The sequence below is a fragment of the Coccinella septempunctata genome, chromosome 1 (assembly GCF_907165205.1).
Source record: "Coccinella septempunctata chromosome 1, icCocSept1.1, whole genome shotgun sequence".
Taxonomy (NCBI): domain Eukaryota; kingdom Metazoa; phylum Arthropoda; class Insecta; order Coleoptera; family Coccinellidae; genus Coccinella; species Coccinella septempunctata.
This window is the reverse complement of record NC_058189.1, coordinates 9,735,406-9,757,240: the sequence shown is the minus strand read 5'-3', so window position 1 is coordinate 9,757,240 and position 21,835 is coordinate 9,735,406. Positions and strand designations below refer to the sequence as shown.

At 34.9% G+C, this 21,835-nt stretch overlaps 2 protein-coding genes across 3 annotated transcripts; both read right to left on the bottom strand.

Annotated features, from left to right (window-relative positions):
• Positions 1 to 38: 38 nt before the first annotated feature.
• LOC123309670 (E3 ubiquitin-protein ligase LRSAM1-like) lies at positions 39 to 21,368 on the bottom strand. Of its 2 annotated transcripts, XM_044892886.1 has the most exons (13): positions 21,065 to 21,367; positions 20,772 to 21,014; positions 15,952 to 16,249; positions 15,795 to 15,895; positions 6,954 to 6,983; positions 6,715 to 6,816; positions 5,132 to 5,240; positions 4,830 to 5,073; positions 3,240 to 3,483; positions 2,851 to 3,020; positions 2,677 to 2,795; positions 2,379 to 2,626; positions 39 to 453 (listed from the first exon to the last, which is right to left on the bottom strand). In XM_044892886.1, the coding sequence occupies exons 1-13, from the start codon at positions 21,125 to 21,127 to the stop codon at positions 334 to 336; spliced, it is 2,091 nt and encodes a 696-aa protein (XP_044748821.1). In that variant the 5' UTR covers positions 21,128 to 21,367; the 3' UTR covers positions 39 to 333. The 2 variants fall into 2 exon arrangements, with proteins under 2 accessions (XP_044748821.1, XP_044748828.1); XM_044892893.1 differs by lacking the exon at positions 6,954 to 6,983 and having other exon boundaries at positions 21,065 to 21,368.
• LOC123309680 (V-type proton ATPase subunit S1) lies at positions 11,680 to 13,496 on the bottom strand. Its single transcript, XM_044892904.1, has one exon. It carries the CDS (start codon positions 13,378 to 13,380, stop codon positions 12,133 to 12,135), a length of 1,248 nt encoding a protein of 415 aa, XP_044748839.1. The 5' UTR covers positions 13,381 to 13,496; the 3' UTR covers positions 11,680 to 12,132.
• Positions 21,369 to 21,835: the final 467 nt, after the last annotated feature.

Below are 21,835 nucleotides of genomic sequence, written 5' to 3'. Positions count from 1 at the left end.
GATATAATCAACTTGTTTGGCAAATGAAACAAAGCTTATTAGATTGATTGTGCTTATTTATTTCTATTATCCTTTCAAATTCTCATATCAAAAGATGACAAATATTACATTGATTGGTAAAAATATCATAGATGAAACACTGTTGTGATCAAAAATGTTAAGCAGCTTTTATTGTAACAATGGCACTCATTTGCAATTTGCGTCACAACTCACTTGGTGAACTTATTGACAGAGATTTTAATATTATCTTATATGATTGAGTAAAATTATATAAAATCTAACAATATAAATAGAAAGAGCAACTTTTGTGGCAATATAAAAATTTTGTTGTGCCTATAATAAAATTCGAATCTTTCGTTCGATATTCACTCTGCAAAATGGACATTGACTCAAGTTTCCTGAACAGGCCAAACAACAAACGATATGTCCACAAGGTACAAATATCACTTGGCACTGAAAAAAAAAAAATATTCAACCATGGTGATCAAAACACGGTGAAGCAGCTCAAACGATGACCAAAACAATCTTCAAGAACCCCCATCTCTTTTTCGAAATGATTAGATATCATAAATTAGATTGTAAATATCTTGGTTTGTAAAATTTATTTGTATTCTCCATAGAATTAAAACTTTCAGTTAATTTCTCCATCTTATATGACATTATCTTTATTGAAGGATATGTGACTTTCATGTGCATGATTACTTAATTTATCGAAATTAATTCAAAGAGTAGGTACCACCGAATGCTATAAATTAAACCCAATGTCACTTCCGGAATCCAACATACCACCATTCAGAGTGCCACCGGTAAGACTATTCTGCCGAGGAAAGGTAAATACTGAATACGGTTTCGGTCTTATTTGACCTCGTTAGTGTAACACAACACCCACCTCGATAGAAAATGTCTCGGAATTGGTGGGAATTATGTTGCTCTGACGAGGTCAAATAAGACCAAAACCAAAGTCTGCATATACTCTTCCTCGATAGAATAGTCTTACCGGTGGCACTCTGAATGATGGTTTGTGATATGTTTGACTTGGATGATAACATTAGTTGTTATCTATATCAGCCGATGGTATCTTGTAACGACCTTTTTTCTCGAGGTACTCGAGCGCCAGCTATTCTTTAGAGGGAAAATAGCAAACCTACCCTGGTAGCTTCGAGTCGAAGACAAGGTTCCGCGGTGTCTGGGGTGTTAGCGACAACCAGTGAAAGTCACAATCAACACAACTTTTATTTGTCGAAAAGGAAACACAAAAGGCACTTTACAAAAGTTCGGTATAATAGGCTGAACAGAAACAGTCTACTTTACACACTTGAAAAGGTTTCTCTCGGAATCAAACACAAGTTAAAATATACAGTGGTAAATTTACGGAGTGAAACGGACCCTAGGTGCGTTCTGCACTCCCCGGGTATCCACACCAGCAGTAGGGGTGAACACTGGAAAGTAAGGGGAAAATTAAGGAAGGGTAGCCACCCCGAAGTGCGTTCTGTACCCCCTGGTATCCACGCCGGCAGGGTATCGTACTATAACAGTAGGGGTGAAACTCAAAATGTGGCATAAGACGGGTAAAAATGGAGGCTGAAGTTCCAAAGATATGAAACGGAGTGGATTCTGATCGGTGGTTCACTCGCATCTAAACGGCAACAAAAAGTAAACTAAACAAAATATTTCGCTCGAAGAAGAAAATTCCCCGAAGTAAAACAAACGAAAAACCCTTTTAATAGATACCGCAAATAAGATGAAAAGGCGTAAAATTTTTGACAGCGTGGTTCGGTCACAACGGATTCAATCAAGATTAATGACCTGCGGGGGCACATCAAAAATCGGTCAATTTTGCGTCGATGAAGACGTCTCAATTTCTGCTTATCGGTACTGGCGAACAAAAACTCGGATATCTTCCAATTTAGAATGTTTTATACGGTGCGACATCGTTTTTCAGAACTGAAAATGCGGAATGTTTATACAGCTCCGAAAGATGTTGGAATCCTGATTTGAAAACTGAAAATATTCCCTTCGAAAATTAACACATAAAAAACAAAACCTCATTACAATCTGTCTGAATTAATTTCGATTATTAATTCCAGCCTATAGGGGATATTTTATTTCATTGATTAATTCATTGTTTTGTTTTGTTGTTTTTGCATAGTTTCAATTACACCATTTGTAGATGTAAATTTGCAAAATATGTGACGTTTCTGAACATCAGAAAATTCGTGTGACGTAATATTTATGAATATCCTTAACCGCTAACTATGAACATGAGAAATGTTTAATGTTTAGAATTTTCCTCATGTGATAAATATTCTGAGCTCATAGGAAAACGACATTTCCATATTTTTTTCATATATGTATAATCGAACTCGATCGAGAATTACCTCTTTATCCATACAAACGACGCATTCTGTTATAGATCCACCAACAAAGTCCAGATGATCCAATGGTGGTGCACTCGGACCTTGTTCAGTAACTTCTGGAACTTCTCGTGTTTCTGACATTTTCTTTTTCTCATATTGATGCTTCTGTTTATTATAAAAAGTGAAAGCGTCTAGAATGTTGAGCCTGTCCTGTCTACTTGATATTCCAGCTTCACTCAATGCCTTTTCGTCGACGAATTCCAGTTTGTCTGAAATTTCAAAATTAAATGAAAATCATTTTAAAGAAATCGTTACCCACAATCACTCTGCATTATTTTCGCCAAATGAGGTAGACAGTGAATAACTCCATTCATGAGCAGAGCTTCGGCAAGAAGTGGATCTATATTTTTCTGACATTCAACTAATCCTTCAGGTATCCTTGAAATGAAATCAATATTTCAGTCTGAGTTCAAATAGTTCGCAATCATTTTACCTGTTCAGCAAGGCTTGATATTGTTTCAACCAATAATCTTGAGACTTTCTATCCCAATTATCCTCCAGGGTTTTTAAAGTAGCTAACAGTTCACTTCTCCTTAGATCTTGTTGTTCTAAAAGATCCATCAACAGAATTGACAGTTCAATCCTCTTCTCAGCAAAATCTTTCTATGAAAGAATATAGTCTTTTGAATGTCAGCGGAATGAATACACATAATATATTGTATATATATGAAATACAATGCTAACATGTTGACTATGAGTAGCATTAAGAAATGAATTTCAGTAGTTACTGAATTCAGTACTCAATTTAGCATAAGGACAAGTGACTCGAAAAGAACGTGAAGCAAATCTGAATATAATATTCAAAAATAAATAGATTTTTACCACTTGTTCATCCAAATTCAGTTTCCTCCTATCTAACTCGATTTGTGTTAAGGCAGCTAATTGAGATTCAACTAAAGAAACCTGTTGTAGCAAACCCCAACTCCTACAATCGTTTCTTTCCAGTAAGGTACTTAGGGCTGCCTTTTGCAATTCCATATCAGACATTATTTTTGTTGCTATGTCTCTCTTGGACGAATCATGCACATTCATTAATTCTGATATCTTATTAGTCCATTCAGTTTCCCTACAAATGTTACTCTGATAATTTTTGAAGCAACATAACATATGCAGTGTGATTGTTTCTCAGGTGTGAATAAAGTATATAAAGACGAGTCAAGAATGCTTTAATTGTTTTCCTCTCATACCCTCTTCGAAGATATTTGCGTCCAAATGGTACTCCCATAATTTAGTTTTTTTTGTGATAACTTCCGAACGACTCAACCGATTTTGTTAATTTTTTGAATTTGAGTCAATATACATATCAGTAATAATTTGTTTCCAACGCCTCTGCTTCTCCATAATTCATCGGGATCGCCAGAAACGATCGGAAACATCTTTTTGGATGAAGATGTTCTCCAACAACGAAAAATGCATCGTTTTCGAGTTACAAGCATTTTTCCGGTTGAATATCGAAATATTTTTTCATCAATATTGCAAGCTTTATTCTATTCAAAACTTCCTTTTCCAATGCTATTGCCCTAACATGACTGCTACCTCCGACACCTCCTCTTTTTTGTTAAAATACTCCCTTAAATAGACTTTACATATAAAAATACTTATCGAGACAAATTTTGGTCTCCATCCTTTTTCCCTTCCACCCAGCAACATCTTCAGTTCTGGGTCACCTTCTTGATCTCGCTTTAGAGATGGTGGCAGCCAGTTTGAATCCACGATGGTTGTTCTCAAGCTTCCCTTAGATTCTCTATTCAGTTGTCCCTGGAGAACTCGGCGAAATATCTCGGATTCGGGCGCTCCACTAATATGAAAGTTAGTTGCATGGCGAACGACATTTGTATCAAACCGTTAGATTTATTTAACCCTTAATTAGGCGCATGGGGTCCAGCCATTTTCAAGTTGAAAAAAAAAGTGCGGCCCAGGAGTGACAAAAAATGCCAACCAAATGCTATATGTTGGCATATTCATTTGTCACCAATACTATCCGCTACATAATTGCGTTGAATGCCAAACATCAGAATCTCTTCCTCAGTCTGAAGGATTTTCTTTTTCAAGATTGTTGTTGAAAAGCGTGGTATTGACCAAAACTATGAAATAATACAATAATAGTTGATAAATCTATGCGAAGAAACTGTGTCTAGCAGATCAAAGCGGAATATCTATTCAGTATGTGTTCCATCAGCAGGTGCGATGTATCAACAACATTGACTTTGTTCAAGTGTGAGCCTTGCTTCAGCTTCACACTCGTGCAAAAATATGAAATGGTATAGAACGACTGAATGCAGAGAAGCATTAAAACCTTTTTGATCAACTTTATAAGTAGAATATTTCTTTCCGAGGTGCAGATTCAATTCTTGCACATAAAGGATCCAAAAGTTCATCTGAAAAGAAAAAATATACTTCCAAAATAGTTACCTTTGTAAAATACTTTTAGACATTTCCACCCTTTGTTGATAAATATTTTCGAATTGTCTTCCTTCCTGCTCGAGGATATTCCTCATTGCTTCTAGAATCTCATGCTTTTTTAAATTCTCATTATGTGCGTTAGCAGCATCTATAAGTCTTTCTTCCTCCTGCTTTTCATAATCTAGGAGAGTAGCCAGTGGTTCTCTATTGATAGCAAGTAGTTGCTCAATCGCAGCATAGGCATTCTGCTCAGCTTCAAACATAAAATAAAACGAAAACGTTGACAAATTGTTCTGTTAATTTCATGTTACCTTCGTGTAGTTGTTCTATTAATCTGAATTTTTCTTGTTCCTTCACTTGTTGTATTTTAGACAATCTACTATCAAACTCGTCCTGTTCTTTAGCTATGTCCAGTAGCAGCTAGAACATAACCTAATGTCAGCGAAATTCGATTTAATCTATAATTAGAGATTCATGATCGAATCTATCTGAATACTAGACGGAAAATTGTAAAAATGACAAGTATTCTTTTATCACGTAGGTCTATAGTTCTAGTTTTTGGATTATATCAATTCAATTTTAAACACTTCGAGGTATTTTTCAAAATGGCTTGTTTCCCAATATTAATTTAATTTCTACAAGAAGAAAATGAAAATCATTTGGCGATCATGAAGGAAAAGTAAATAATATCTTCCACATCCAAACCAATCAATTTTGATTTAGGGATTGAAAAATACAGAATTATGTTATCTTCGATAGTGACCAAAGTTGAAATTTTAATTTCGGCCTATAACTAATATTTAGTAGTTCTGAATCAGAATTATACAAGTTAGCAATGCATGTATATCTGTCGCAGGCTTATCATAATATCAGTCTCATTATAATACGCCTAGACTTTTTCAATATGACTAGGCGAATTGTAAAACTAACAAAGTAAACGAAAATCGGACAATATGACTGATTATTTAAGACGTGTTATAATACGCCTGACGCTTCTTAGTCTTATTGTTATTGTACGTGATGTTTTTAGAATTTGACTGTATAAAATACGTCGTATTATAATACGACTGGCAGTGTACCAGGCAAATCATAGAAATCCCTTATAAGACAAAAAAATAAATAATTATAGGTTTTGATTATTTATTACAACATGGTCCACCCTTATCACATCTGCTTGTATATTTCATATGGGATTTGATTTGCTTTGCGAGAACACTCTTTGAGTCCCTGTCCTTCGAATTTTGGAAATAATCTTAAAGCTTCCCTTGAGGAAATTACCCTATTCTCTGGAATATTAATCACTTCATTACTGTGGCAATCTCATCCCTCGAAACCATCGGTTTAACAGTCCTTGGATGGTACCAATTTGGTGAACATCTTTGGAGATTTTTACTATGGTTCCTAAGATATTTTTGGAATCCAGAGGTCCTCTATCTAGGAACTTCGATTGCTACGGTTTGACCTATCTCAAGAAGTTTCAATTTCTTATTACTCACGTTCTGCAGTATTTCTGAATTCTTTTTTGGCCCATTACATTACACTATTACTACTCTCTTTTTGGTCATTATCACTATTTCTTCATTTTTGCATAAATTGCACAATTAGCACGACAAGCGTCAGTCCTTTTACCATACGACGAGTATAATCAATCAGAATCCAAAGTATTCGCGCGTTTTTGAATTTTGACAATAATAAGCCTAATGAGCAGCAGGCGTATTATAATACGCCTCAAATTGTTCGTCAAACTGTGAGATCCTGGATTATTGCTGTGATATTGCAATATGCCTAGTCGTATTGAAAAAGCCTAGGCGTATTATAATATGACTGATTTTACAATAAGACTACGATATATTCAATTCAAACCTTCATCAGAAGCCATCAACAGTGAACTTACCTTTTCTCTATTCAGTTTCTGTGCGCTAGCTAATTCAAGTTCTTGCCTTTGAAGAAGTTCGTTGAGTTTTTCAATCTCCAAGAATTGGCGTACTTTGTTTTGCTGTAGAGGTATATGACAATGAATATGACATTTTGGATAGTTTCACATTGAGGAACAGTTATAGAGAATGACAAGCACATACAGCTTCTAATACAAAAGCCAAAAAAATAAAGGAGATTTAGCAAAATAAAACATGCCTTAATGGTGTCTAGCTCCCACATTTTCGCCTAAAAAAATAAAATGAATATTAGATTAAGAGAAAGAACTGTTAATGCAATATTGTCGAATGAAATAAAATTAATTACTGTTTTCATTTTATTTCCGGCAAGAATCATTTTTATATTAGGATTGAGGAAGAGTACCATAAAATTTGATTATAGTTGAATGAAAAGATTTGAACAAGATAATTTTCATTTATACAACAAGTTAAATGAATAAACATTTATAACTCCATAACAACAAGAGCAAGATGAAGTTTATCCACTTATGCTCATGTTATTTTTATTTCACTAGTGAATAAAAAAATTATTTCACTGAATGAATAAACGCCAACTGACCCTTGCTGGTCAAAATGGAATAATAGTTATTTAATCAACGAATTTATTAATCGCTTAATTAATAAACGAGTGGATCACAAGATTTTTCCGTCGACCTCATTTTGAATTGAAATATGGAATTTTGAATGCAAAAAAATTTTCATCAATACCTATATCATAGCCCTCTCAAACACAGGTTAAGAGGGCTGGGCCTATATAGACAAATTTGACACGTTATAAATTTTCCATGTTTATAACGGAATGTTGATATTCATACAGCCGATTGCACAAGAAATTCATAGTAGGGCATATTCGACATGTGAAATTTTGAATAAATTATATTGATATCGTTCCTTACGATGTGTGGAGCTGGTGGAAGCTGATGAAGTTGTAGTATATTGGGTGCTCTCGAACGATCATCATTTTTCCGAAAATCATCCAAAAAAAAGACATAAAATAAAATGATAACTGCTGCATAGTTCTATGTTCGGTTGCCCACGCATTAATAAAAAATATACCAATAAAAGGGATCATTAATGGGTAATTTCGTGTACTTTAAACAGTACAACTAAATCGAATCTGAACTGGCCAAACAGTGACAGTCTTTAAAACAGAAAATAATAAAGTGATACTTATTTATTTCCCACGAGTATGAAATTTGCAACATATCAATTTCATATCACTTATCGTAATTGTTGAATTTGTAACTATTATTACTCATCTACCTCAATCCTTATATTTTTCTGCGTAGGATGCCTTTTTCAGGTCAACAATACCGAATCCGATGCGGCGTAGCCTACTTAAATTCAAGCTTCATCATTACTCATTTTTCTATTATTTATTACTCTTAGCTTGTAAAACCTTACATTTGGTTTATGTTGACTTCGGATGCGGTAATGAAATCAGAAGCATAGAATATACTGATCGTTGTAGCATAAACAATGATTCAGCAAGAACAGTTTTCAATTATAGCCGAAGAAAAAATTAATTACGAAATATAGAAGATATATGTCTACATCTACAGTTCAGAGAAGGAAGGTCTTCAGTTGATAAAATTTCTGAAGGAAGTGTATTCTACAGATCTAGCAGCTATTTTATCACTTTTTAATGATGGACTTATTCTCTTCGTTTTTGATAGTTGAAACAATTACCATTTTTATCAAGCCCATAGTTGGCAGTATTTTCCGCACAAAAATAGCAGTGACGTGAACCTACACCAGTCGAATCACTGCCTTCCAAAACCGGGAGCATATTACAATTTGGTACATTTTCATTACAATTTTTTACCCGAGTTATTATGCCTGTTTGGTGTAGGTTCGATCTGAAGCTACACCACCCACTTTTAACTTCTGAAGTAATTGTGATAGCGAAATGGGATTTGGACTAGAATTTTTTACAATTGATCCCAATTTTGATCTTTCTAAAGCTGCATCTACATTATGCCGCAGTGTGCCAAGCGGCAAGGCAGCTCTGGTGTGGATGCATCGTCGGCTTGTGTTGACTGCCGCTGAAAAATCGCTGAACTGTCGGTCTCCATCAAAGGAAGCCGCATCTTTTGTGATATGTAATTGAAATCATTTTATGACAGAAACATTGAGCCGATTGGTTGGTCATCACAAATACTACATAATAGAGATTGTGACCCTCCACCAGCAGGCGGTCCTGAATTATTATTTGTTCTAAGGAAATAAGGAGAATGCTCGCTTGAGATCCATCGTTAGTTCACGGAAGTTTCTCTTTCAACCTTTTAGATTGTAACGAGAGGGTAGTTTTCAAACCTACCCCCTCATTTTAGAATAATTATTTTAGTTTTCATTTTTGAATAATTTTGTTTTGAATTAATTTTCCGAGAAATATTTTCAATTTCCAATTCAGGATTCCGACATCGTTCGGAATTGTAAACATACCGTACCGTTTTTATTCCGTTTTTATTTCCTAAAAACGATGTCGCACCGTATAAAACATCCTGAATTGGAAGATAACCGAGTTTTTTTGTTCGCTAGCACAGATAAGTCGAAATTAAAACGTCTTCGTCGACGCAAATTTACCGAATTTCGACTGTCGGGCACATCTGATTTCCGCACCCCCCCTGTGGGTATAAAATCAGATGTTCCCCCGCAGGCCACTTACTTACGATTTCGACTTTGATTCACCGAATTGCTGTCAACTAGTGTTTTTACCTGCGACTGGTGCCGGCCGACAATAATTAGAATATTTCTTTCAGTTTTTTTTGTCTTACGGATAGAACTCCAGTTTTTTTTTTCTTCTTTTATTACTATTCACCGTTCCGATTTGCGAGTGCAAGTGGCCAAACCAGAGGTAAGACGACACTCCGTTATTTTTTTTCTATATAATATTGGAACTTCAGTTTCCGTCTACATCCCTCTTATACCCGAGTCTGAGTTCCACCCCTACTGTCATTAACGTACCCTGCTGGTGTGGATACCCGGGGGGTACCGAAGGCACTTTGGGGTGGCTCACCCTTTCCGGAAATTTCCCGTCTTACCTAGTTCCACCCCTACTGTCGTTAAAGTACCTTGCTGGTGTGGATACCCGGGGGGTACCGAGGACACTTTGGGGTGGCGCACCCTTTCCTCAGGTCCCGTCTTTTAACACGTTCCTGTGTTCACCCCTACGGTTAGGGAGGCATTCTGCTGGTGTGGATACCCGGGGAGTGCCGAACGAGCCTAAGGGTGAGCCGTCGTAATTCTGTGCCGTCTTTCATCCCCTAACCTGGCTGAAGTCCAATATCTGTCCGTCAAGTGTACGTCTCAGGTTCTGGCTGGCGAACAAGTCCGTTAACCCCCGTATAACTTTTGAGATCGAATCCCGTGTTATTCCGTCTGTTTTGCCCTGTAAATCTCACTGATTTCGAGTCACTGCAAGAATTTTGTAATAGTGCTATTTGTGTTCCCCTTTTACGAGTCGACAAATAAAAGTTGTATACGTTGATCCTGACTATCATTGGGCGTCGCTAACACCCTAGACACCAAGGAACCCTGTCTCCGGCTAGTAACTGCCAGGGTAGGTTTGCTATTCCCCCTTAAAGAATAGCTGGCGCTCGAGTACACCGAGGAAAACCCGTTACAAGATCCACAAGAGAAAATATCAATTCTAAGAGGCCGCACATCATCAACGGTCAAAAATACGGAAAACTTCTTAGAGGGTATTTGTAATCAAGACATCTATGTCAAAGTCTCAGAAAATCAATTTCGATATGAAGTACGTATAAAATCCGAGATTGTGAAAAGGAAACTACAGGATGACTAAACATTGGCGGAAAGGCAATAATGGGAACGCTCTCAACATTCATCAATACTTCCAGGTAGATGACTGTTTGGAGGAAAAAATGTTTTTTTAGGCAGTTCCTCTCAAAAACCACATCACTGAAGACGGCATGAAATCCGGGTCGAAACGTCGGAAGCATCTTACCACAGAGACAACAGCCCAAATAACAATCTATCAAATGGTCCATTATCAAAGATATCTCGTCAATATATGTTCAGTTATACTGGTATTATGGTAAGTTTCACAAAACTCTGATTGACAGCCATTTGACAGTTCCTCGGTTGCTGGAACAAAACCACCCATATCTGTCCCATAGTCCCTGACCGACGGTCTTTCCCCCGCTAGACACGCAGCTGACGGTCATTTTTATATTTCCATATATGTAAGAAATCATATGGAGGTGTTTTCATTCGGGATGAAATCAGTTGATTTTCAAATTTTTTTCCCAAGTTCACGAGCTCGACTGACGTATTTTCCACCCTCCGCCGATCGGCTGACTTCACTATTTTGTTTCTAATTAACATCAATATTACATATAGAAAATTTCAGCCGGGATAAAATCACTTAAAATTTTGCATTTTTTCCCAAGTTGCGCCACCTCCCGCGCCCGCACCCCGGACTATCAGTCCAGTATAAATTGGAAACAAGCTTGACTGCCTGATCAAGTCCTTAATTGTAGTTTATTGTTTATTTGTCATATTGTACAGTTTTTTCAGAGCGCCCAATAGCTTCACTGAAAGATGTTTCAAGATCATCGATTCATTCTGCCACACCCTGTATATTGCTGGTAAGCCCCAGTAAAAATTTGAGAACTTGAATGACTGATACTTGTTTGCAACGACTTATAAGGTAGACTTAACGTTACAGTTTACTAATTTATCTGATTTCTATAGCAGTTACCATAGCCATCACTGAAATAAGTATAATTTTTAATGTTATACCTGACTTAAATAAGTCAGTGCAATTAGGCATGAATACCATAAAATTAAGTGTTATCACATAAACCTCATTTTGTTTTCTGCAGGGGGGTAATATTTTGAAAACAACCTGAAGATTAAGCTTTCATCCAAATACGAATTTAAAGTGGAAAGAAACACAGTTTGATCTTTTCACTCTATTTCTCATAAGTAAACTATTTTTAGATTACAGCTCAACAATAACAAATATGTTTTCTATATTTTTTACATTTTGGTTTTGAAGTTAATCCAATACTAATAAAATCAGGAAAACATGTTTTACAGATAAAATTAAAAAAAAAACCTGTTCAATAACAACTTTTGTAAATTACATCATGAGTATGGAAATATATATACATGTATCAAATTGCCATATTGTGCCGAGTGTGAAATACTTGTATAATTCTAGAAAAGGCAATTTATATTTTGGCATATCTAACAACAAAGTATCAATACTTGTTAATATACTTAACAATTATGTTTCCAAATGAATATCACAAATCTATCCATCAAAAGATGAAAATAGTTGGTAGTATTGTCTAATGCTAGATTTTCTAATACAGGTTTTCTTATTTCATAATACACATTTATCGATGTTACTCTGAGGCGTTTATTGTGATAGTCTTTCCTTTAGCATCATCAAATTTGTCCATAGTTTTAATATCCATCATGAATGTTATACCAAATGTAAGAATTAGTAACATAATAACGGTAACAAATATTCCTGTCCAAATTGGAATGCTGGTGAATCCTACACAATCATAAGCATCATTGAAGTTAGGATGATCTTCTTCTGTACTAAAGGGCTCAATTTGAAGACCTGGTAATATTAAAATTTCACTTCCAGCTTTGAATGAAACATTGAAACAGTGGTATGAAAAACCAATTGGAGCAGTTATTTCTGGGAAAGTATAACTTTCACTGGATGAACTAACATTTTTAAGAACCCAATATCCATCACTTTGAAGAATTATTTCAAAATTTAAGTTCACATCCTTGCCTGATAACTGAAATGTAATAACATTATCTTTTTTCTCACAATTTGTAACTTCCAAAGGAACAGCTGAAAAGGTTTTCCCATTATCGTGACTAATCAAAGGAGTCGAGGAAACGTAAAGTAGAAGATTTTTATTATCTCCAATTAGTCCTTCGTCACCCTTTGTCAATTCAGCTGGTGAAGCTTCCTGGGTTTCAGAATTCTCAGCTGTTTCATTCTGACTTTGGAGCAAACTTCTAACATTACGGTGTTTAACAACATCTGGGACAAGCCATGACTTGTGATGTGATGTGTAAACAGCTATAATATTGTCATTTTTCTGCAGAAGCTCACTGAATATATCAGCAATAGCAGAATCATGCCGTTTGAGCATTTGGATTCGTGGTTCATTATCTTTAGCATCATTCAAATCCACAATTAAAACCTCACCATTTGGTACTTCAGAATTATGTAAGAGGGATGCAAGGGGTACTTCAGTTACCTCCTTACCCAACTCTTTGGTAGCACCTATTGGGTTTTGAACATAAGGCAGGTAATCAACACTAGATGTTTTCAAAAAATCATGTAAGTTTTCAAAAGGGGTTATCCCCTTGGTATCATGATGAGCGAAATCTTCAGGACTCAATGTTCGTTCAGCAAATACAACAATGAGAGGATTGCTTTCAAGTTTTTCAGACAGTTTGTGCTTGAAAGATTCTTCACTTATCCTATGTAGAGCAGGGCCTTGATGAAAAGTTGTTTTTGTTGCCCACATAAAAACAGGAACATGTTCTTTTGAAGCACACATATTTGTATTCAAAGCTATAAAAACTAAGAGAAAAAATAGCTTTCTATTCTCGAGAAACATGATTTTTGATATTCACACACGAACCCGACAAAACTAATCACGTGAAGCACTGAAAGGTAGGACAAGGAGAAATGTATACGATCTAGGCGTCAACGCTCATATGATTCTTGCCAATGTCAAAACCATATGTCAACCTTAAAGCAGCGATCACAGAATATCACGCCTGAATAGTGGAACTAGCAGTGGCGTAGATAAGATGTAATATAGGGTGAAAACCAATGCTTACCTATCAAATTAATTAAATGAGAAATAAAAGGCTTTTAAAAATAGCGATAAGTCTAAAGACCGGTTTCACAAAGTTTGGTCTAGAAATCTACAGTAATCTACACTTGATTGAAAGATCCATACAGATTTGTTTTCAACAGATAATCGAGTTATATAGCACGCATAAATCATTCTTGAATCCAATAACGATCGATATTACGATTCTGGATTGCTACCTTTTTCAATATATTGTCAGGCATCGAGTTCATTCTGGAAACAGAATGGCTACCAATTTGTTGATCGGTCAATGAAAGCTTTGTGAAACCGGCTGCATATCTAATCTAACTATTGAAGTCCCTTTATTAGATCTAGCCTCATTTTACTTTTATTACTCGCATGATCGAAATATTCAAAGGAGTCGTTTGTTTCAAATTTCTCAAAACTAGATAAAAATTGAACGACAACATCCACAAAATATTTAAATAATACAACAATTGTTTATTTTGTAATAACCTGATAAAGCTACAGTGTTAGCGAAACAATTGTTGTAAAATTACATATTAAAATATTTTGTGGAAGTTGTCGTTTAATTTTTATCTGAGGGGGAGCGCCCACCAAAGTACCGTAGCACTGACATGGCAGATACAGGACAAAGGCGATGCATAATTATTTTCAGATATACTACATCTGACTGCAGTCAGTTGCGTGAAATAAGTCATTCTCAGTTCAAATCTGAAAATTATGCATTGCCACGTCAGTGCTACGCTACTTTGGTGGGCGTTCCCACTAATTCAAAATGAACTTTCATCAATTAGAGACTGAATCAATCGAATATTCTCACAACTACTTTAATTACAGGTTCAACTATTTTCAGTTGTTCTCTACTAATTTCTCTATTTAACAAACTGTTCTCCTAATTCAAATGTGGATTCACCTATTTTTCTAAAATAATCTGAAAAATAATTCTAAATCAAATCAATATTCCTCTAATTTGGTCAAAATGCATGAAAATATAGTCAATTAAGAAATTAATAAATCAAATACGTAGCAAACCATGTTTTTGTTCTTCAATTTAACACTTTTATGCTTATGCTAAGTGGAAGCTGACTTAAAAAAATGGTAATTTTTCAAGCCTTGTTAATGATAAGCATTTCAGTACAGTCATTTGATAATTTTCGGTTTACTTCGAATATTTTCCGGGACTTTCGAAAATGGACACAATTTTATCGACATCATGTGAACTTCCCAAATTTCAAACTGCTACCTCGTAGTAAATATTGGAGTTCGCGCCGCCATCTTGGAAACATAGCGCCTGAAAGCAGTTTTTTGGCAATGTTTCCTTTTCATTTTACGTTTTTACGATAAAATCGTATACAGAGTGAAACTAGAGAACATTTCATAGAATTAAAGTATTACAGAGGTCCTCCTTAATGAAACCAATAGCAATAGCTGATGATATGCAGATTTTTTTTTGTGTTCCCACGTTCCACCTCAAGGTCAAGGTGGTGTGGAAATGAGGTTTTTAGTAAAAACGCATGTTGAAGTATATTCTTTCCGAAGTCACTTAACAGATGTATCTATTAGCGCTTCTTCTTTTTAAAAAAAATTGTACCATTTTTAAATTTGTTAATATTATAACACAGTTGGCTGTTTTGACCGAAAATATGCATGGTGTTTATGAAAGTATCATTAAGTTGGACTGGATGAATCGAATTATCAAAAAGGAAAATTTTCAAATTCCAACCAATATGTATTATTTCTCTTTATTCAAGTAGATTTTACGGTAAAAAGAGCGAGGGGCCACCTCGTATGTTACTGACTCGCCGGTATAGGGTTTGTACATGGCTTAAAACCCTCTCTATAGGGAAAAAGCGTGGGGTTTATGACAGGAGATTGCCAAAACAATCCAATCGGAGGTGGCAAGGTTGAAATTTGGAAAGAGAAATCTATTCAACTGCCTATCTTCGAAACTTTCCAGGTAACTTCTTCCATATCGGCAACAAATGCCTGTACTATTTATTTAAAATCGATGCAGATTGAATATTTTTACATTTTTTACAATCAATTGGAAGTCTTTCACACCCATTTAATTTATCAAATTATCAAGATGTTATGTAATAATATTCTGAATGGAAACCAAATCTTATTAGTATCAGTCTATTGGTAATTTTTTACGCCTAGAATTTTTGCAGTACCTCCAAAAAACTTACCTGCCACAGTTTATCGTCATCTTCAAAATCAGAAACGGATTTTTCCAAATTACACAAAACATCTGATAAATCTTCTACTTTCTTGTACTCAACTCCAATGTCTTCAAATGAAACAAAGAAATGTTATTTCCGCCAAATAAAACTCTTCACTGCTTACCGTCGCAGATATATCGTAGTATAGCTTCACGACCTCTTTTCACAACTTCTTCAGGTGGATATTCAAAATGTTCTGGATCTATACTCAGATTGACCAATCTCTGAGCCTGACAAATACTTGTGGGTAGTCGTTTTAAATTATTACCAAGCAAGTCTAATTTCTTCAAGGATTGTAAATTACCTATATCTTCAGGTAATTGTTTCAGCTTATTGTGGGAGATATCCAAAATTTGCAAGTTTTTCAACTCACAAATTGAATTTGGTAACACTTTCAATGAATTATAACTCACATAAAACTCCTGAAAGTAAAATAGACTCAAATATACAGAATTGAATAGATGTCGCGGATATTCAATGCAAATCCATGACAGAGGCGTTAAAGCTATAGTTTATTTATTTTAGTAATGGTATGATGTCACGAATGCAGATCAGTGTAAGCAAGTTGCATCCAGTTTCCGATTCGGCAACGTTCTCACTGAACTAGGAAATTTTTAAAGTTTGAGCAATCAAGATTTTGCTAGGTTGCCGATAAGCTCAATGTGCTTGTGCGTATTTATTTTATTTGAAATAAAAATTTGGAGTACGTTATTTAGGATTCAATTTTCAACTGTTGTGTATAATTTTTCACAATATATTGTTCATTTGGATCACTCCAACCAGATCGCTGTACGCATTAAATTCAGAATATGCACCAAGATAATACTTGAGTATTTAACATCGTCAATGGTTTTTACTTTTTTGTTCTAGCAATTTGCAATTTCTTCAGAGGAATATATCACTCGGTTGATATCGAAAAAATTAACTGAATAACTTAATAATCAAATGAATAAGCCTTCCAATTAAAGGGGGGATTGGCCCCTCGATTATTGAATCGAAATTAATTCAGATCAATTTATATAAATATTAACAAATGATATCGTTTTTCTGTTGATGCTCCGAGTGGTGTTGGCGTGTTGGTTAGCTAGATCGATTCAAATAGTTCCATTTTTTTATTTTTATATCAATATAGGCTGTCCCAAAACTAGTGAATCAAACGTCACACTACGATAGAGTAGAGCAAATGAATGAATGAATGGTTTATTGGTGTATCTACAATTGTAAAAATTGTTTCCACAAGTCAGGTAAACATCAACATCAACACACGTTTATATAGAGTATACACACTTATTGTAAAAACGACAAGATGTGACCATATACTTACAAATTGAAACTTAACAAATAAGATAAACAAAGTTACAATCTCATGACTTCCAGAACGAACTCATCAATCGAATAAAAAACATTGTCCAACAATATTTCCTTAATTTGCTTTTTAAATTTTACATATGAAAGGTTTCTCAACTCGGCAGGCAGTCTATTATATAACGACGCTGCACAGTACTCCGGGTTACTTTGGGATTTTTTCAGTCTCAAGAAATTTTTTCTGATTAGGGATTTATTTCTTCTGTCATATTCGTGTACGTCGGATTGCAAAGGATAATGCTTGTCGCTGCCGTGGATGTAAAGTAAGATTTCTAGAATAAAGATTGCTGGAAAGGTTAAAATTCTCAACTTTTCGAAAACTTGCTTGCAGTTCTCCCTATAACTCAATCCTCCCAAAATCCTTATCGCACGTCTCTGCAACCTGAAGACTGATTCGCGTCGATCACAGTTGCCCCAAAGTATGACAGCATACCTCAGTTTTCTCTCCACGAGAGCAAAATAGACCAATCTAATAGCGTTTTCTATTGGTAAAACTAGTGCAGTGCTAGTGCATATTTTGATGTCACTACAATCATTCCAATGCATCTGAAGCTAGTTTTACCTCCGCAATTCGCTATAATAGCAAATTTCATTTGTAAAACTGGTGCGTATTGAGAGCATATTATAAAAACAGTGCAATAACTTCAAGATATCCTTATTCACATTTGATGTTCTGTGATCCAGTGCAACACTAGTTTTACCAATAGAAAACGCTATAAGTGTTTTCTCGGACAGCGAACAGGAAAGAACCCTCAGGGCAAATATATTTTTGCTCAGACTGGATGTCAGCTCATCAACATTGGTACTCCAGGTTAGTGAAGCGTCCAGATACACTCCCAGGAACCGAACCGTGCTGTCATTGTCTACATCACATCTCTTTCTCAAACTCAGGGTCAGAGATTGTGTCTTATCCTCATTCATACTGAGGCCATTTGCTGTAAACCACTCCAGAGCTCCCGACAGAGCCCCCCGCGCACTCTCAGCCAAGTCTTCGAGGTCACGTGCTCTAACCTCAAATGTTGTATCATCCACAAATTGGGTTGTCTTTACTTCAGGCACATATTCGGGCAGATCGTTAATGTATATTATAAAAAGTACAGGTCCCAAATTTGATCCCTGTGGCAGCCCAAGGGTCAAGTCTGTCGTATCCGACATATACTATCGAATGCCACCAAAATTAGTTCAGCGAAAATGAAAATGTTTCCAAAATGAATAGAATTTTATGAAAATACCTAAAATAGCCGATTTTCGAACCATTTCTTTCAATCACGGGGCTAATTTGCCTTAAAGGATAGCGTTTTTCGCCCATATTAAGCCTAGATTATTGTATTATCACCCCTAATTTAAATTTTTTTAAGCAATTAATCGAAAACCTCAGTAAAAGTAAACTAAAACAATTTTTTCATAAATAATTTTTATTATTCAGAATAAATTTTTTTTTTAATGAGTTTATTGAACTAGAGGGGAGTTATTCTGAGTAATGAAAATTATATAAAAAAAATTGTTTTAATTTACATTTACTGAGGTTTTCGATTAAGAACTTTGAATAATTTTAATTATGGGTGATAATACAATAATCTATTATTATTATGAGCTAAAATCGCTGTCCTTAATCACAAACTGACCCTGTGATTCAAAAAAATAGTTCGAAAATCAGCAATTTTAGGTATTTTCTTAATATTCTAATTATTTTGGAAGAGGTACATTTTCGCTTAACTAACGTTGATGTCACTAGATAGTATTTGGTCTAATGTATCGTGGTGTGACGTTTGATTTGGGACACCCTGTATGTAATGTATCTGGATTAATTTCGATAAGAACTGAATAATACTCTGATTGGTCGCCATATCTCTCTGTGAAGGATTCTGCACAATATTAGTGTAAAACTTTACATAGATGATCTATAAAGTGATTCAATGGAATTACTTCCTATACTGGGTTGGGCAATGAAATCCCATTACAGTCTTTGTGTTTTTTTTCTCAAATAATTATTAATTTTATTCTTTTTCAAGAGACTTTTGTGTTTCTTCTGATAACAACAAAATTTAAAACAAAGACTGCTTGGCTCCCAGAAAAAATATTGTCCCAATATTTCCAAGAATACTGCAAATTTTGAGCGGTAATTTTTTTGGAAATTGAGGAAAACGAGGTATGCAATCGGTGGACGTCAGGAACTAAGTTCCTCAAGACTTTTATTTGAATCCTTATTTCAGAAAGTGTGGTGGCCGGCGCTTCCCGTCTTCAAGATGATATTTTCATGATTTTACCGATTAATATCTGATGCAAAGTAGGGAAATACTTATGTGTTTACGGTGTTTTCGACTCCAAGCCCCACTTCGGGAGCTTGAAGATAACACAAAACAAAAATAGAGGAGTTTTGCCATTCCAGTAATTATGGTTTTAGAGTGTAGACATAACACCAACTTAGATGTCTAAAAATGTGTCTTAGACATTTCAACCAACATTTTGATTAGTCCAAGACTAGTCCACGGTACTTCCAGCATTAAGGTCTAACCTGTGAGTGCCATTCTAAAGATATCTGGACGTTAATAATGGAATTGATAATCAGAATGTTTTCCCTCTCTAACAAAGTACATTATCAGCGAATCTTCCAGTGAGTATATGATCAAGAAAAGAAGAATTGAAAAATCCTTCACTACCATGCTAAATAGGAGAGTGGAAAAGTGAATCCACAATTAAAACATTCAAAAGAAATGCATAAAGGTCTGGTTGCACATTTCAGGTTTAAGCCGAGTTTTTAGTTGATCCTAGATAAATTTTGAAAATTCAAATTTGTCAGTATGAACTGGGATTAAGGTTGAAATCGGCCTTATCGTTGACTGAACAACGGTAGAAATAAGTACTTGCATTTGGAAGATATGCAGAAATTAACCTAAAAAGAAACTATCAGAAATAATGTGGCTAAGCTATGCATTCTGATACTAGTATTCATTATGGGTTCTTTGTCACACAGGAATCAAAGGACACGAGGAGGCATATTGTTGACTCGATAAGGAGTAAGATCTTGGCAACAAAGCCAAAGCAGTAAAAGAGGTACCTTACTCAATAATGAGGAATAATGATAAGAACAAATAGATGGGGAAATTTTTTGAAACATACATACATACAAATGCAAAGCTGAAATTTGAAAGATATTAACTAAAATCTTCGATAGCTGTCTAGACAGAAGCCTTGTTTATATAACAAGGACAGAAGATTCACACCAAAACTATGCTCTGGGAAATAAAGTCAAGAAAACAAAGCACTGCTGCCGGCAGTTTACAACAAAATGTGCTTATAAGATTATAATTCATAAAATATCAACAAACATGTATCAACATCAAATGAAGTATTAGATTCATTCATTGAGGGGTAGCGCAAAATATGTATTTTTGTTTTGGTGAATGTGAACTACCCATACCCATACTGACTATTTTTATGGGAAGGTCAAAAGGGTAATTATGTAGTAATTCAATTTTTTTTTTAATGCAAAATAAGTGAGCATATGCAATTCACAATGGTTTTCAATGATGGCAAACTAGTTTTTCTATGATTAAAAGAGTGTATTCATTTGCTTACTTGTAGACTTATCAGAGATCCTATGCTATCTGGTAAGTTAACGAAATTATTATGACTTATATTGAGTATTTTCAGGAATTTCAGCTCAGCTAAATTCCCTCCGCCAGAAAGAGAAGACAGGCTATTGGAATCCAATAATAAACGTTCCTTCAAGAATACACGACAAAGAGAATAGATACCTTGAGGAACATCCTTGATATCACATTCGGATAAATCAAATATCGGTTCTGGTGTTTCTTTAGCCTAAAAACAAATTTTTATTCTCAATGCAATATAAAATATGAGCCTCCTACCAAGTAGAGTTTATGCTCCAGTTTTGCTTTACTTTCTCGTCTAGATTTTCGGGAAAACATCATCAGTAATATTTTATCACAAAATTTCAAAGGCACTATTGCATATTCTACTAGATGTTATACGAGAAATTGACACGTCATCATATTTGTTTTATGTTTTCTATTATTTACAGAAGAGTTAATTCCCATGAATTGGAATCATTTCAACATTCAATTATGATTAAATGTATTTAAAATTATTTATCTTTTAAATCCCAATGATTCATAATGAAACGTCAAATCTGACACTGACAATCTAAGAGGGCGAATTGACTACGATTCACCACAAAAAAAGAGTGTAATGAACTAATTCAGATATTTCCTCTTTGGATATAAAAAAGTTAAATGGACTGGAAACTATATCAAAACTGAAAAAGAAAATGCAAATCACTTTATTTGTCAACTCAGAATTGCTACATACCTTTACGTATCCAATCCATCAGGAAAACTAGCGCTCCTAGTGGAGATCAGATGAAGTTCACTTTTTATAATTTTTGTCCGCCAAGGAACTTTAATTTTCAAAATTTGAGCCGAATATATTCTCAACAAATGATTCGATTTATGGGTTAAAGGAAAAATTCAGAGACTTGAAATGTTGGAGATAGGTATATAGGTACATACTGTTTATTTTGATTTTTTTAAAGGGCTAAATCCGTTCGGTGGTTTGTGATATGGTATATGAATTTTTTTTATTATTTGAAAACATAGGTCCAATTGAATTAACGACTCAGT

Coding starts and splice junctions, on each gene's coding strand:
- LOC123309670 (XM_044892886.1), bottom strand. CDS start 21,127: ATGATGTTTTCCCGAAAATCTAGACGAGAAAGTAAAGCAAAACTGGAG. Junction 15,896..15,951: donor ACTACGATATATCTGCGACG/GTAAGCAGTGAA, acceptor TTTCATTTGAAG/ACATTGGAGTTGAGTACAAG. Junction 2,627..2,676: donor GAAAATAATGCAGAGTGATT/GTGGGTAACGAT, acceptor TTGAAATTTCAG/ACAAACTGGAATTCGTCGAC.
- LOC123309680 (XM_044892904.1), bottom strand. CDS start 13,380: ATGTTTCTCGAGAATAGAAAGCTATTTTTTCTCTTAGTTTTTATAGCT.